We start from the raw sequence: 16,659 nt of genomic DNA on the forward strand, positions 1-16,659 counted from the left end.
AGAATAAAAAAAAAAACAGGCTTGCCTCTCCGATAGCACTGTCCGACCGGATCTGCCCTGCTGAAGTCGGCTGACGTGTCTGCTGCTTTTGCAGTTATTGGCAGGCAAGATTTGAAAGCTGTCTAAACATTGGAATGATTCAAATGGTGAAATATGCACCTGGTTTTAAAGACACACACACACACACACACACACACACACACACACACACGCACACACACACACCCCACACACACACACACACACACAATCACCTTTTAGCCAAACTGAACTGAATCTGGGTTTACTTCTTGCAATTATTATTATTTTAAATAAAGGATTTAGATTTCTCTCTTTTTTTGAGTAAAACTATTTAAAACTTTAAAAGCAATAATTAATCATAATTGCTTTGAGAATTTATTTAGCTTACCTGTTGGACATTTGAGCTTGCATCTTATGCAGTCTTTATTTTTCATTTCAATCCCAGCACCTCCCATTCCCCCCCAGACGGATATCATCACTCATTTCTAATGTGACACTCGGTGATATTTTGAGAATGTGACCCCTCTGCTTGTCTGTGCAGCCATTTCCAGTCATCTCATATCTGAAGTCCTATGAGGAATGCTTTGTTGTCAAGGTTAATCTCTTTGGGAGAAAAATTCGGCTTTGTGGCTGTCAAAGATTCAAAGGAAAGCGTTACCTAATGATTCATCATGATATATTTTTTTTCTTCTTCTTTTCCTTTTGGCTCCCGTAGAGCTGAGAGGATGGAAAAATGATGCCGGGGGGCGCCTGACCTCTGACTGTTAAATGGCTTGTAAAGGTGTCAGAGGTTAAATAATGTTTCCACTCTTTCAAATCACGGCTAATTGGTTGCATCATTTTTGTTTGGTTGTTTTTGTTGCACTGACCAAAAAATATGGGCTAATGTTAACATTATATTTTTTTAATTCATATTTTTATAACGTGAACACGGTAGTGGTTACCGACAGCCTAAGAAATGTAGGACTTAAAAGTTATCTATTATGTTTTGTTCATTTTAAAAATTTCTTTAGTCGCTGCTTCAACAAAATGTGCCACATTTACTCATTAACATCTAGGTTTTCACCAAAATGACGACTCGCTACTTAAATACTGCTTAAAAACGGCGATGACGCACTTTAAAAGCTAGTGAAATGCAAATTGTTCATATTTGTTATTAAGGGCGTCATGAAACCTTATGCCCCGTACAAAAAAAGTCACCGGTTAGTTTATTTATGTTTTAGCCATTGTTTTAATTTACTTTTTTGTTGTTTTTTTTACCTTCTGGTCGTACAGCGCCGCCCCCGGAGACCTCAAGCCGAGCGACAAGCGCCGACAGCCGGCCGCAGGTGTTGCAGATCAGCCTGATTGATGGGCGCGAGATCCTACGTGACGATGCAGAGTTTGTTGCGACACCGCTCGCGCTGTTGTTGGGTTTAGGGAGAGGACTTCAGTCGAGTGGGTGAAAAGGCTAATTACAGGTTTTACGGTACAGAGGACACATCAGTAGAACCCATACGCGTTGTTTTATAGGAAACTGTTCTAAATAAGGATAAAGATGTTGGTAGAAACTCGAGGACCCCGAAGAAGCTCCCAGTAACAATTTTGGTAAATTAGACAGACCAAAGTGGGTTAATCTCAGTTGAACACGTTTGGGTTGTCATTTATTCTTGTATGAAGTGTTCTAGTTAAAAATAACATTCAATAACTATATTTTAATTTAATCAAAGCTTAGCATCCTGGCCTACAATTGCTGTCTCTCTCATTTTTGCAAGAAAGTGAAAAAGAACAATTAATTAATTATGACAGCGACATTTACATGGGTTTAGTTGTCAGCAGAGCCGGTGTTCAAGATTATGTGGGGACCTAGACGGATTTTGATTTGGACTCAACCAGCTAAGCAAATCACTCAGTTTTTGCTTCAAGGCAAACATGGAAATATGTTGTTTGGCTGGTTGTGTGTGTGCGCGCGTGTGTGTATGGCTATGACAACAGCACAGAGAAAAGCAGCATGAATGATTAATGCAAGATGAGTTAGTTTTAAATTTTGACATGTGAACTACATTCCCCTTTCAGCTAATGCCCTTCATCACTTAAGATTCTTAAAATATTAGTATTTTTAAAAGATTCTACAATTTAAAGTAGTTTGATTTGTCATTAACAAAATGGAAAGTCCAAGTGTGCATTCTGTGTGAGAAGCCAAGCACTACAGGAGGCCCTGCTGGCATGGAGGCCTCAAGCAGCAGGTTTGTTTATCAATGAAGCTTCAGTAGAAGTATAAAACTAAAAAAGTTGATTTGTTTTTTTTTTACATGTTAGTTTAGAGATGAAAAGTACTTCATAAAAACAATCCTGAGTTTTGTAAATGCTAATTATCCTATGTAGAATAGGTGAAAACTAAGTCAAATTAAAGCATTTTCTGTACTTTAATAACATTTGTTAAAAGTGAAAAACAACTGAGAATAATATTCCATGACTTTATCTTAAATTTATTAGATGTATAAAATGTGACAACCAACACCAAATGAGCTCTTGAAGAGTTTGCAGACCGTTGCTTTGGCGTTGCCTGAAACTACTCTGGGTTTACAGCAATTGTGTCCTTCTAATGCCTGCTGATGCATGTTTCCCACATACACCGTTTCATATCGGAAATATTTTTGCAATAATCTAGCAGCTCGAGTTATTCCTGGTCTGTTGTGTTACATTCAAATGAACAACCTTAATTTAGCATCTGCAAGGGTTAAGTTGGGTTAGCTACATACTACTACGTAGCTTTGGCTTGCTAATAAAACATGACTCCAGCTATAGCTGGTGACTGCATTTAGGGCTTTAATAATTGTCTAATTTTTAAATTTATAATTTTGTGTGAGCATGAAAAAAATAATCTGACGTGAAAATTACAATAAAGATAGATACCCTTTCACCTCAAAGTAGGCTATTAAGAACTTTTGTGAAATCTATTCAAAGATTGCAAACAAATCGTCATGTTTTCCAAAGTAACAGTGAGTTTAGTTCATTGCCTGAAATAGCAGCAATAAACCATTTTATGTGGTCAAAAACATTAGTCATTTAATAAATCATATAAAATGTGTTGCAAAAAAGGGCAAAAATATGAACATAAGTAAGCAAAACAAGTTATCTAACAACAGCTTAGTGACAGAATTGGTATATAGTTTAACATAAAAACTTATAGTACAACCATCCTATATCTGTGGTTGATACAAGTATTTGAGCATATTACCCAAATATTCAGTCATGCATAGTAAAGTATAAATGCAAAACACTGTAAGAATTAAAATGTAAGCGTACCGTAATATACCCAAAAGACAGGCTTTGCCATAGTCTGCATGATAAACACTGAGTAGTTGTCAGCGACTTGGTGTAAATTAGAGCAGCTCCAATTCGCTGTGTTGCAGCTATAAACTTTGGAAATTGCGCCTGCTGGAGAACATGTAATGAACTGCACATCTGCATCTGCTAAATGCAATCAGCACAGCTCCTCTGGAGAATATTCAACATGCAATAGTAGTTTTCACAGCCCTGCACATATTTAGACCTTGTCAACAGTATTAGGTTGTTTTTACAAATACGTATGTGCACCAAAGGAAAAAGTCCAAACAGCTACTTAAGACCTTATGTTTTTAATTCCCTGATACCGCAGATTAAAAAAAAAGGGCCCAAATATTTGCCACTCACAATCAAAGGAGGGAAGGACAGATGATAATGTGACCTGAAAGATCTCTTGACACTCCCCTGAATCATCTGTTGTGACAGGCCTATCGAGGGTTTGATGTACTCACTTCAGCAAAGCGTAAATCTCTGCTGATGAGCCTTTTGCCACAAACCACGGATAAAAACAAACCGGGTAAACCAAACTGACTCAACACCAACAGAACGCAGCCCAGCATCTCGGTACTTGAAGATAAGTTTGTTACAGAGGGGGAGACTTTTGAGGCGCTATAATGCCAGTAGTGAATCCCTTTTTGTTTTAACGTGCACCATGGTGCATACAGAGACGTGGATCTTTGACATTTCCTTTTTAAACAGTTTCTTTAAATTGTACCGAGTACAATTTAAAGAATTGTACTTGGTACAATCTTTCCAGGTCAGAAAATTTCCCAAAGCAATTAGATCTGAAGCTGAGATGGCTCTGGAAGGAGAATGATTTGAAGTCGTATCTGTGTCGATTTGACCATGTGTTTTAAATCATCGTCCAAAGGGAGCTCCCAGTTTTCTGGTGGACTCCATGTTGCCACACACCTCAGGATATTTTGGAGGTAATATAGACACAAAACCACCAGGGGTATTCCTTGTCCCAGTTGAAATCCTTGTTGAGTTTATCAAATTTCACATTTACATTTGTAATGGTAGGGCATTATACGTGCAGAAGAGGCTTTTTCTGAGTACGCCTTCTAAACAGCAACACATAGCATGTACAGAGGGTGGCTATTTGTTGTTAAAGAGACTTGGTAACCCAAGATGCCATTGTCTGCTGTATTTTCTGCAGTGAACATTGGATTTCTTTCATCTTCTTTATGATCCTGCTCACTCTATTGTAGAAAGATAACCTAGTTGGGTCCTGGTCCAGTAGGCTGGTGTGTCCAGTCACATGTATTCATTAAGTGAACAGAATTGCTTGTATTACCAATTAGAAGTTAAAACTTTGATAGATCTAAAAAGAAAAAAAAACACAAACAAACATTTCAAAGAGAAAGTTTTGGTACCAGTAATTGGGCCTCCTGGGATTTTGAAAAATAAAAAATCTTAAAATTAAATTTTTCTACTTACTATGTGATGCGACAGACTGGCGACCTGTCCAGGGTGTACCCCGCCTCTCGCCCGGAACGTTAGCTGGAGATAGGCACCAGCATCCCTCCCGACCCCACTGAGGGACAAGGGTGTTCAGAAAATGGATGGATGGATGGATGGATACTTACTATGTGAATGTACTCATATTAAAAGTTGGATTTTTTTCAGAGTGTATGGGAGGGTTGCTATGCTGCTCAAAAAAAGATGAATTCATTTTAATAAATTCCAAGTCCTTCTTTACCAAAGGCGCCAACAAATTTATACACACACCCTCAACTATCTTTTTAAATCAAACAGTGTTTCGGCTTAAGGTAAATTAGAAATTCCTTACAACCATTTTAAATGAAACATTGCATATTTTTAATTTAAAAATAACTCCAGGGTCATTACTTTCATTGATTCAGATTCAGTCAAACTTGCTGCCTCTCGTGGTAGTCACTGGTAGTGACGTAGGGAGTGATCAGAGCTACATGTGCAGCCCACCGGATTATGTCCCAACCCAAAGCCAAGCTGACCTCTGACCTTAAAGGCCAGAGAAGACACACGTTAGGTGATAAGTGAAGCACAAGCCCCATTGTGCAGAAAGTCCCCCTGTCCATTTATTGACTTCCTAAAGGATCCATTATGGAGGTGATTTACGAGATCTACGGCCCGCACCCCAGCAGGCGCTTCTGAGGCCGACGGCTCTCTGACTGCTCCATTCAGAGCACATCTGCGCCAATGGAGGCAGCATTTGATTTATCAGAGAATGGACGGAAGCTGGGCCACACCACCCCGAGTGTTTGTTCAAAGCCAACATGAATTTAGGAAGCAAACATGAATGCAAGGTGTCAGCAAAAGGGTCAGAGACAAAAGGTATAGACGAACTCCCTCACTGAGCATTGGCAGCAAGTCACTAAGTCTTTGAAAATGTACTCTCAGATGGGCAAAAGGGGCAGAATTTTACAAAAAAAGAGAGAAAACTTTTAGAATGAGAAACCCAATAAATTCTTAAATCTGTGTTGTATTTTCTGCAACAAAAAATCTCGTCTGCCAAATGATGTCGTCCTTCCTCTGTTTCCTGGTGGTTTCTCGCTGCACAGCAAAAACACAGAATCTCACCAAGTGTTTTTGGTCCAGTAGTTCATAGTGCACATATCCCAGGACCCTTGAAATAAGACAAAGCTGACTTACAAGTAACTTTTCAGGTAGATTTAGGATCTTGTTTTGAGTCAACAATTCCTTAATTTTGATGAAAAAGCAATAGTTCCACTAGCCGGTTATTTCACTTCTAACATGGGAAAAATGTCTTGATATAAGTGAAATCATCTCCCAAAGGAACTTTTTCAACAGTATTAAAGAATTACTGACTTAAAACAAGCTCCTATATAGTCAAAAAGTAGTACTTCAAGTGTATTTTTATATTTGTACTAGAAACACATATAGAACTGATTAAAATCACTAAACTGAACACATCAACTAGATTTAATCATATTTTCAAATTTATTGGTATTTATTGATCCTCTCACTGAACAAGAACTAAAATAATCCTGCCAATACAGACAGCTTATATATTTACGTTTCCAGTTTTTTTTTTTTTTTTTTTTTTTTTTTTTAAACAATTTGTAATTTATTGTGTCCTTTGGACCTTGTTCATTTATTTACTCCAGAAAAGACATCCACAGTTGGCCAACTTGCATAAAAACCCCTCAGTCTGGTAGATCCATTACACTTAGTCGCGTTTCCTTTATCTACGCCTCGCAACAAAAGTAGATTTAACAAGTAGATCGCTCTGAACTGATAACTGAGACACCCAGTAAAGCAGCCCTCCCTCTGGTGAGCTTTGTTTGACTAATACAGCCCAGGTCAGGCTGGAAGCTGGAAGAATAACAACTCAGGATTACAAAGCTGCTCAGGTGCGCCATACACCTCAAACTCATGTCCACTGGAGCAAAGCTTCCATCTGATAAGTCAACACAATCACATAGCTGCACAGCACCGAGTTAGGCTTCAGCAAATAGGAGGCTGAGGAGCTGGTGAATTAAACCTTTTGAGTTATCAAAACGCACTAAGATGCAACAGAAAAAAGCAGCTCTTTAAACTGAAAGTGTTCAGAAAAAGGAAATGGATGAAAAATAAAAGGCTGGTTTAAGGAGTTCTTTAATCTGCACTTTGGTATGAATATTACACCAGTGTTACAAACTGTTCTTTATTTCTTGTTTGATCATTTTGTGATTTTAGACTGTCATACTTTTTTTCATCTTGTATGGAAAATTGGAAAAGCACGCTTTTTCCCTTTACAAAATCATAGTAAAGATTAACATAGAAAAAACATTTAAAATTCTAATGTAAAAAAATGCTAATGTAAACTTTTGAACGTAGCTCTGTGTCGTGTAAGCGGGCATGGGCCGGTTACTGGTATCAAAGTATAAGAGTTTTAAGAAGTTTAAAAGAGTTAATGGGATATAACAATTAGTCTTTTCTAGACCAACACCAGTATCTGGTATTGTTAGGGATCTGACTGGTCAATTTGAATTTTTATCAATTTCAATGTAATTCAGAAAAGATAAAAAAAATTTGCAGGTGTTTTGATAAAGAAAAGTACATGAAACAATTAATAGAGATTATGATATTCATGCATTAAATTATGATTTTTCTTCTCAAAATTGAATCTATGGATCAAAAAAATGATTGTCGCCTGTACTATTAATGTATTTACTCAACAGAAAAAATGCACAAAAAATGTAACAGTATTTGAACAAGTAATTACTGAATTACACAACTCCAATCTCATGGACCACTCATAGGTGCAGCTGTAATTTAAACACCTTTTAATGACATAGCAGGAAACAGGAGGGAGCAACTTTAAGTTTTGGAATGACACCATCTGTTAACGCCTCGTCTCCGCTGTTAAAGCTGAAAGAAGCGTAAAAACATTTTCCATAATCCTGGTTAAAAAAACAGGATTATGGAAATTAAAGGAATCCCACTTATGTCTTGTTATTAAGGTGAAGCTACATGTAAAATTACAGCTAGCAAGCTACAAGCAGCTTGTCTGTCAAGCAGTTGGCTGCAGGTTAGGTGCAGCAGCAGATAGCCCTGCTAATTAACCCAGTAATATCAATAACTAAATTTAGGAGGGATTAACTCAAAATATCCAGGTAAGGCTATCAAAATGAACGTAACTCTTTTTGTAGCTTTTTTAAAACAATATATTTGAGCAGAAGTAGGAATAATTGTTGCTTTTCTCATTTTAAAACAGAAAAGCAAACTACGTTCTGTTTTTTTGTTCCTCAGCGTTCTCAAGCTGAGAGAAACTGACACCGGTCCACGCCAAGAGTCAAAGCAGGTCACTATAAAACAGAGCAGAGGATATTTTGATTTCAGTCTGCAGACTGAAACCCGGAGAGCTCAGAGAGTCAGCATGTGTCGGCATTCTGGTTGTAAATGGACCACAGGCTGACACGCTGGTCCTTGGACCCAGCAGCCAGCAGTCTTTGCCTGGGTTCCTGGTGATCAGAGAAGGCCACGCTGAGCACCATGTCCGTGTGGTACTGAAGGACCGCCAGCGGCCGCAACTTCTTCCAGCCGAACACTCGCACTCGGTGGTCCCAGCCCGCGGATGCCAGCAGCCGCCCGTCGCCCCTGACGCAGAGCTGAGAAACGCCGGGATTGACCAACGTCACGTAGTCCTGGAGCTGCAAAACCACAGAGACAAAGGCCTTCAGCAAACAGTTTGCTTGAATAGAATGAGAAATATTTGCATTTGCAGCACCTTTGTGTGTTTGAAGAGTACATTAACAAGTAGTTTCTTTGAGGAGACCGTCTGATCAGAATAAAACCAAACAAACCGAGAATTCGAGGACGAAAAGCAAAAGTAAACAGAAAACACACATTAGTAAGATAAAAATTAGGTCAATAAATCACTAAGTCACTTCGCTCCAGGGAAAGCGTGGCCAACGAAAACACACACACCGAGATGCTATCAGCTGATACGATGACGGAGGTCCAGGCGCGAGGGCTGGAGGTCTGTTGAACCTGGCCGTAAACTCCCAGGACTCAATCATCGGCCATAAAACATTACGGCGCGAGAGCCCCGAGGAAATCTCTCAGAGTCCCACTATTTGCTTTGGAGTTAGCGCCGCTGGGTTGGGGCGCAGGAGGGAACTGGGGGTGGGGAAACCGAGTTACCTGTGTCACTGCGAAAAGAAAAAAAAAATAGTAGAAGACCTTTCACTGAAAAACTCATTTGCAGAAACTCAGCTGCTTCAAGCGTCTCTGATGAATTACGTTCTGGTCAGCAGGTGAAGACTGCTGATGAATACGCTGGTGTAGCTTCTGCCTGCTAAAGATTAGCCACAGCCCCCCCTCGTCTCCCGCGCCATCTCCCTGTGATCTACTGTCCCAAGGACTGTATCAATCTCTCTAAAAGGGCAACTTTCTGACATATTATAACGAATGACTCAGATCGGTATCTGGAGGGCCTGCTGTGGCGGGGCATTCCTGCAGAGAGAACGTGCTCTTTCTGCAGCGCGGGGATATCTGCCGGATCGCTACATGGGCTGCGAACATCTGGACGTGGGAGCAGAAATCAAACTGGACAGCGTAAAATTGACTTCATAAGTTGCGTCTGGGGAGACTAATGAGCCTTGGATGGGAGGAGATGTTGGGAGAATGTATCTGCATGCGCGCTCCCGTTCTGGGCAGGAACCCGTCCGCAAGCTGCATGTGGGAGATATAAGCCAGGTACAAGATGTGAATCAAGAGGAATGTGAGAGGGAGAGAGAGAGAGAACAGAGAGAGGAATGTCATTGATCATAGTAAAAAGAAAAAAAGAAAGAAGTTCAAAACAGTTAGTGGTGCCATTTTTCCTATTTTGTTTTTGGTAATGAACCCTTCCCTGTTGGTATCAGCAGCGTAAAACAGTAGCTGTGTTTCCATTGACTGTAAAATTGCGCAAATTGGAAATACGAAAAAAATAATCTTTAACAGAAACATTTCAATTTAAAAGAAAAAAAAGTTTTTTGATAACTTTTTTGCACTAGCATGAAGTGGATTTTTGGCCTCATCAAAATTAGTGTCTTTAGCAAAACTGAAAAGGAGACACTTTTTATGCCTCAACCAGATGAAAAGATGAAGAAGGCGACAGGAAGCGGTAGAAAGATGATGGTATGGAATGTTTTTTAATGACTTACCTTGTGAACAAACATATTTGCTTATTATAATTGTCTCTTAACTGATGTTGACACCGCAATCTGAGAAATGATGGGGTTTTTTTTACATTAGCGGAATATCAAAAAAGTTCTGCACATGTTTGTAATGAAAACAAGTGCGTGATCATATAGGCAGAAAACCAGATCCTGAGAGAAGTATGGTAGTTACAGTCATGTGATCAACAACCAGCTGCTACTACTGATGGAGAAGACGAAGAAGACAACAGGAAGTGGTAGGAGGATGTTTGGCGCAGCATGTTTTTCAATGACTTATTGTGTGAATGAGCATATTGTGTGAATTTAGTAGCGTTTCTTATTCGACGGAAACACCGCAATTTGTAAAATTGTGTCCTAAGCAAAATATCAACAAAGTTTTGCACACATTTGTAATGAAAACTAGTGTGTGCCCATTCAGACAGAACAAGACGGGTAAACAGATCCAGAGAAAAGCAGGGGAGTTAGAGATTGTTCTGAGCTTTGTTATTACCTCAGGTATGTGGTATGCCCCTACCTCTCCCCATCTGGTCTGCATTAGAGGCCTGATAATGATGGGTTTAAGTGTCTGTTTTTGTTTGTTTTGCTTCCCATAGTTTGTGTCAGGAAAAGGCATTTGTTTCATTTAAGGGTCAACTGCAGGCGGTAAATGGCTAATGATTGCAGTAATGGTCAGTCAGCGAGGCCGCCTCGTTAATTGTTTTTACTTTCTATCCAAGAGAGAGAGAGAGAGCGGAGAGGAAAACTGCTACTCGGAAGAAAGGTCGTCCTGTGTCATTATTTAAAATGAAAGATGCCCGTGTGCAGCGGCGAATGCAGTCCCCCCCGGCTGCTGCGTCGCTGTTTATTGGGGGATTTCTTGTGGCAACAGTCCCTGGACTAAACACACGAGGGGGAAACAAGCATCTAAAAGATTAAGTTACTAAATAAATTAAATTAAATGCTCTACAAAATGAACTTAGTAAAACAAAAAAAAACTAAACAGAAAAGGAAAAATGTGGGTTATTATAAGCTTGCTGTATAAAAGCATTAGAAAAACTAACATCAATCCAACATCAAACTTTTTTTTTTTCACATGGTATACCAGCCAGTAGAATTATGCTCTTAGAATAAGGCTCAACATATTATGCATACCCTTCACGTTTGGAAAAAATAAGTTCTACTGCAGCAGCATAATCCCACATCTGACAGATGTAGGAAAACCCCAAACTTTCATTTGACATTTTTTCAGTGAGTGAAAAAAAAAAAAAAAAAGAAAATCACTGGTGACACAATTATTGTTCAGCCTAGCAATTTCTTCAAAATAAAGTTTTTTTCTTTTTTTTTTTTACATTTCGTATTTTACTTAGAAGACGAATAGGCAAAAGGATTATAGAAACTTATTTAAGCCTAGAAGAGCAATAATTAGGAAGTTTAACACAACTGGAACTGAGACACAGAAGGTTGTACAAGTTTAGTGTCTAAACTTATTTTGAGAAGGTTGTAAAAATTTTCAGTTGACATTTAAAATTTCTAAATAAAAGCACAGAGCAGAAAAAGTCAAATCTAGTTATCAACCAATTTTTTTTGTTATTATTTTTATCATCTTATGCCTACTATTAGCTCCTTGGATATCCATCTTTTTACTTAAATATTTAACAGACAAGCTTAGACTCTGTATAACTTTTTGCTGAGATAATTTGACTGTCTTATTTTTTTACCTTAGGGATTAAATTTGAGTATTGAAAACGTGGAGTTGACTAACAACCAGGCCTGACTCTGTTGGGCCGAGTGGCTGTAACAGGGACAAACGAACATCTTACTTCGTACTTTGTACTGCGTGTGTCACAGGACGCAGACACACACACACACACACACACACGAATGTTGCAGGTTTAACTGTCCATTTTCCCAGAGATCACTTTAACGTAACAGCTGGATCCCACTCGCTGTGGGTCTACAAGTGTCCTGACACGAACTCACACTTCACCATCCTCTTTTGTCCCATTTCATTGGACTCGGCACACACTGAAGAAAGGGTGGCAGGTCTCAATCGCGCTCTGCTCCACTTCTCTTCCTCGTCTTGGCACACGTCTTGCTGTTAACGCAGATCCACTGAAACGTCCCGTCATCGCTCACTCACTCGCGCCTAGCGGCCGGGAAGCTTTTTCGCAGGTATTCCCGACACGCCCTGTCCCTGAATCACACTCGGCGGAGGGGAGATTACAGCCTTTTGTCGCCTTGTCGGTTGACTCTGGCTGACGTGATATAAATTTGTGAAACAGGTGACCGGAGGAGAGAAGAGGAAGTATTGGGAGAGGGAAAACAATTAATATATTGTTTTTTTTATTTTTATGAAAGCTGCATTAGCAGAAGTGGGATAGGCCCTGTGAGGATGAAGAACATCAGGACAGCACTTCTATTTTGACAGAGAAACCGTACAGGTGACCACTGGGTGGGCATATTGTTACAGTCCCATTAAAAGATGAGGAGCAGGACTTCCTGTGAAGAACAGTCATCAGTTAGAGCTAGCTGTCAGACACGACCGACTTACTCTGGAAGTCTTCCTATTGCCTTTTACAGGCCACAGCCTGCATTTTTCTTTCTCTCTCTCCTGAACAAACTCATGATTGCACTTGTCCAGGCATTGAAGTGGGACAATTTGTTGCCATCTTTTGTTAAGATTAGTAGATAAAACAAGGCATCTGTCTCTTTAAGGAACTCCTGTTCTTTCTGAAGCTCCACATTTAGGAATTCATCACAGCACGGCTCCTCTATTAACCCTTTAACAACTGAGACGTAGCTCCTTTAATGAGCTCAGCTGATGTGCAGTTCCACCAGGTGTTTGCTAATTGCTGCTGACTAGTCTGAAGGAGCTGAGTGAGGAAGACACAGTTGGAAGGCTGCTCTGTGAGACGGTTTTCTTCATTTAATAACAACAATAAAAATAATTAATTATCTTTTATAATTAAAAGGTAACGGTGGTCCTTGGGCCTCTTGGTGTTTAAGGTAAAGCTACTGTATGAAACCGTGGGAGAAGGTTGAAAACTGTGTCTTGTTTCATTGCTGTTCCTGGAATGGAAATCTTAATTCATGCTTTGATTTCATCTCATCTGAATTATTGGAATGCATTTACAAATCTAAACAAATCTACTCTTGGCCAGTTGCACTCTGTGCAAAATGCTGCTGATTTATTGCATTCTACAGGACTCGAGTGGTGGTGCCAATGTGTGACTTTGTAAAAACATAAAAATAAAATAAAATAAAGCAAACATTTATTTGCTTCTAAAGTATTAATGAACTCAAATTATAATCAAATTATGCATTTTGTGGATTTAACAAGGAGTTAAATCCATGTATTTATATTATGTAATTTAACGGCCAGTAAACCCCCCAACACCCAAATTGCCTCACAATCCCAAAAATGCCCAGTAGAAGGGAAACAGGGCTGAAGATGATGCTTTGTTACCACGAAACAATCTGAGGCCAGCAGGGTCACACGGCAGATAAAGGCCTCTGGGAGCCATGTGCAACACATTAACCTCCAGTCCTGTGCCCATCTGTCTTTATCTGGCCCAGATAAGCTCACTTCATAGACTTCCAGTGTCATTAAATCATAACTGCGCTGTTTTGTGTCAAATTCAGTTCCCTCCTGGATTTCACTAAAACCATCCATCTGCCTCGCCCAGCCAGCTCCACTGCACTCTGTTTGGGCTTTATTGCCGGGGTAATTTGTGGGAAGTGAGATGCTGTGGCACTTGCAGTCTCCCCGGTTTTTATTGCAGCCTCCCACCGTGAACTACTGTTCCCCTTACTGCAGATGTGTTTTTTGTTTGGCTTAAAGGCCTCCAAGGTTTTGATATTTTTATTACCTCTCGCAGGTCGTCCGTCAGAAGCCGTGGCCCGGACCTGCCACCCGGCAGGACCTCCACCCCGGCCACACAGAAAATACGTCTGTGGGAAGCGCTGAGGATAGCTGTCTGGACGTCACACTGAGCTGCACTTCGGAGTAATTTAAAAGCCCCAACTGAATCCTTCCCCTCTTCCCTTGTGCTTTTCCCCCCCCTGTCATCCTCATCCTGGATTACATGCTGAATCAATATTTTGTTGCTTTAGCAAAATAAACCCCAATAACTGCTCGCCTCCTGTTTATGGCATACCGACTGAAATCCTGTGCCGTGTTTGTCTAGACACACATTCGGGGTGAGAAAATGGGAGCTCTGCAAATATTTCTAATTCGAGCGTTCATTTGTAAAAAGCCCTGGAAAGAATAATACCCCTTCGCTGGAGCAGGAGCCCACTATATCAGCCGTAGGTTCCCCTTGGCGTTGATTCATGAGGTTTGACTGAAAAATAGGAGCATTCCTATTTGCTCATGAAATCAAGAGAAAATACAGTTTCCAAATGAGGCAGAAAGTCTCTGAAGCAGGAGCTGTTATGTACAATGAATTATGGCACAAAAGCTGATGTGATCTCTTTGAGTGAGTGTGGAAGGGGCGGGGGAATGCGAATTTGGGACTCTCACAAAAACACACGTCAGTGTGAGATGCTGCGACGTCTGCAGCATCCAAGTGTACGTACGAACAATTTCCTCCTATATTACTCTTAAAATATCAGTTAAAATTTCCGATTTTATTCGATGCACAAAGAGATTCCTCACAACAACAATTGCTATTTTTGAACATATTAACAAGGCCTATTGTGAGACTCTGTCTCAGAGTGTCTGTGGGTGGTTTGAGTCTAGAGTGACAGCCTCAGTCTGGCCCTTGGCCCCTAGTCCTGCCAACACTGTGTAACCAGCAGCTGATTTATGGCCCCTGGAGCCCCGCTGAGCCTCTTCCTCTTTGGGCCCTAATGTTTTCCAAGCAAGTCGGGCGAAAGCCAACACTCTCCTCTCCTCTGGCGCCATTTATTCATTTATTCCACTCCATGGGATTTAGATGACCACTGGGCACAACAATCAGTTAGCAGGTAGTTAAGTCTGAGCGCTCATTGATTATTCATTTTAGGAGCAGTGATGTCATGTCGTGTGTGAGCGAACAAGTTGTGGTTAAACAGGATTTAACTCATCTTTAGTGGTTGGCACCACTAACTAAAAGTTAGTTACATTAAAGCTCTAAAAACAAATATTAGTTCTGCTAACGCTAAACCGCTACACCAACCTGGTATTTAAAGTTGCTAATGCTAAAGAGCTAACTTTAATTAAAATATCTCCCCTTGAAAGACTATAATCATCAGTCTCCAACTTCATTTTGAGATTATAATTGACATGTTCCACAATGTCCTTGGATATTTTGTTTATGTTTATATTGTTTTCTTTACTGAGTTTTATTTTGTTCTTGTACATTTCTTGTTTGAAATAAAGTTATGAGGAGAAAAAAATAGAGAAAGAAAGGGAGACAGAATGTGAGGAGAGGAAAAAAGTAAAAAGTCTTCTCTCTTTTCAAAATAAGAGCATGAATATAAATGTCCACTTGAAAAGTTCTTAACTGTCCAAACAGATGTTAATCTTTATTCAACTGAAAGTTTACAAACCAGCAAAGTAATTTAGTGCTTTATAATTCATCCAGAAAAGTTCAATTAGGGGAAACTAAGCACAGAAACGGTTCCAAGGAAGCAAAAGTGTTAAACGAAAAATAAGTTCCACTATTAGCGCACTAGCGAAAGTATGCTCACCCATGCTAATATATTAAAACAAGGACAAACTCTCTATGGACTTCAGTTTGTTTGTTTTGTTTTACTTCCTAGCATGGTTAGTATTACTGCAGCAAACTTAATATTCTGACCTTCCTCCAAACATTTCCACTTCAAAAATGTCACCTGACTCGGAGTTTGAAGGCTCAGTTGGATAAAACAATCCCACTGTGATCTGTTGGAAGTGTTGCTCTATTGCAGCAAAATACAGTTTCAATTTCCTTACATCTGCTTACGTCCTTGGATTAATTTTTTAAGGAACTCACTAAAACTGAAAGTAGCTAACACAAAGGTCTTCTTCCCACAGTAATAACTTCCACACTGAGGAGAGCTTTTGTTGGTACAACAAAATTGTTCCTGCTTGTCAGTCATTGTTTACGGTTGGAGGTGAGAAGTGGAAAATGTCCCGCTACTTGATGGTTTCTTTGTGCTTCTCTAATTCATAATATTAAAAAATAATTTAGCTAGCTGTAAATAATGCATAAAGTTGATACTGAGACGCTGATGCTATACTGTGAATAAACAAGGATATCTATGATTAAAGACGAGAAGCTGAAGGCTCAGAAACTGATGAAGGGAATAAAAATAAATGTATAGATGGTAACTGCTAACTGTAAACGGTCAAAAATGATGAATAAAGGGATTGGATAAGTCAGAAAGTAGCAACACATCTTCAGGATCTCCAGAGCTGCAGCCTAAACAACAAACACAACCAGATCAGCCGGATAAGCCCCGAGCCTCCTAACCTGTATGTGGTTCTGGCCGTCCAGCATCCATGAAGAGAGCTGCTTCTCGCAGGAGCCCGATACGCCCCTCAGACTGCCGGGGTTAAAGGTCAGGCACATGATGGGCTCGGGGTGGGCTTTGACACGGCTCAGCTCGGACCTCTGGGTTACGTCCCACAGCAACAGGGAACCGTCCTCGTATCCAGCGAACAGGAGCGGTCCGAGACCCGAGTCAGGCTGCAAGAGAGGGGAGGAAGACGGGAGAG

General features: G+C 40.1%; 1 protein-coding gene across 1 annotated transcript; it reads right to left on the bottom strand.

Annotated features, from left to right (window-relative positions):
- Positions 1–8,075: 8,075 nt before the first annotated feature.
- Positions 8,076–16,659, bottom strand: LOC103141334 (guanine nucleotide-binding protein subunit beta-like protein 1). Its single transcript, XM_007556941.2, has 2 exons — positions 16,415–16,659; positions 8,076–8,486 (listed from the first exon to the last, which is right to left on the bottom strand). The coding sequence occupies exons 1-2, from the start codon at positions 16,511–16,513 to the stop codon at positions 8,208–8,210; spliced, it is 378 nt and encodes a 125-aa protein (XP_007557003.1). The 5' UTR covers positions 16,514–16,659; the 3' UTR covers positions 8,076–8,207.

The sequence above is a fragment of the Poecilia formosa genome, unplaced genomic scaffold, assembly GCF_000485575.1.
Source record: "Poecilia formosa unplaced genomic scaffold, Poecilia_formosa-5.1.2 Scaffold82, whole genome shotgun sequence".
Classification (NCBI taxonomy): Eukaryota; Metazoa; Chordata; class Actinopteri; order Cyprinodontiformes; family Poeciliidae; genus Poecilia; species Poecilia formosa.

What these genes read in the sequence shown, in the direction of transcription:
- LOC103141334 (XM_007556941.2), bottom strand. Translation starts at nt 16,513, where the DNA reads ATGTGCCTGACCTTTAACCCCGGCAGTCTGAGGGGCGTATCGGGCTCC. An exon ending in ACGGCCAGAACCACATACAG is followed by an intron (nt 8,487 to 16,414) that starts GTTAGGAGGCTC and finishes GTGGTTTTGCAG; the next exon opens with CTCCAGGACTACGTGACGTT.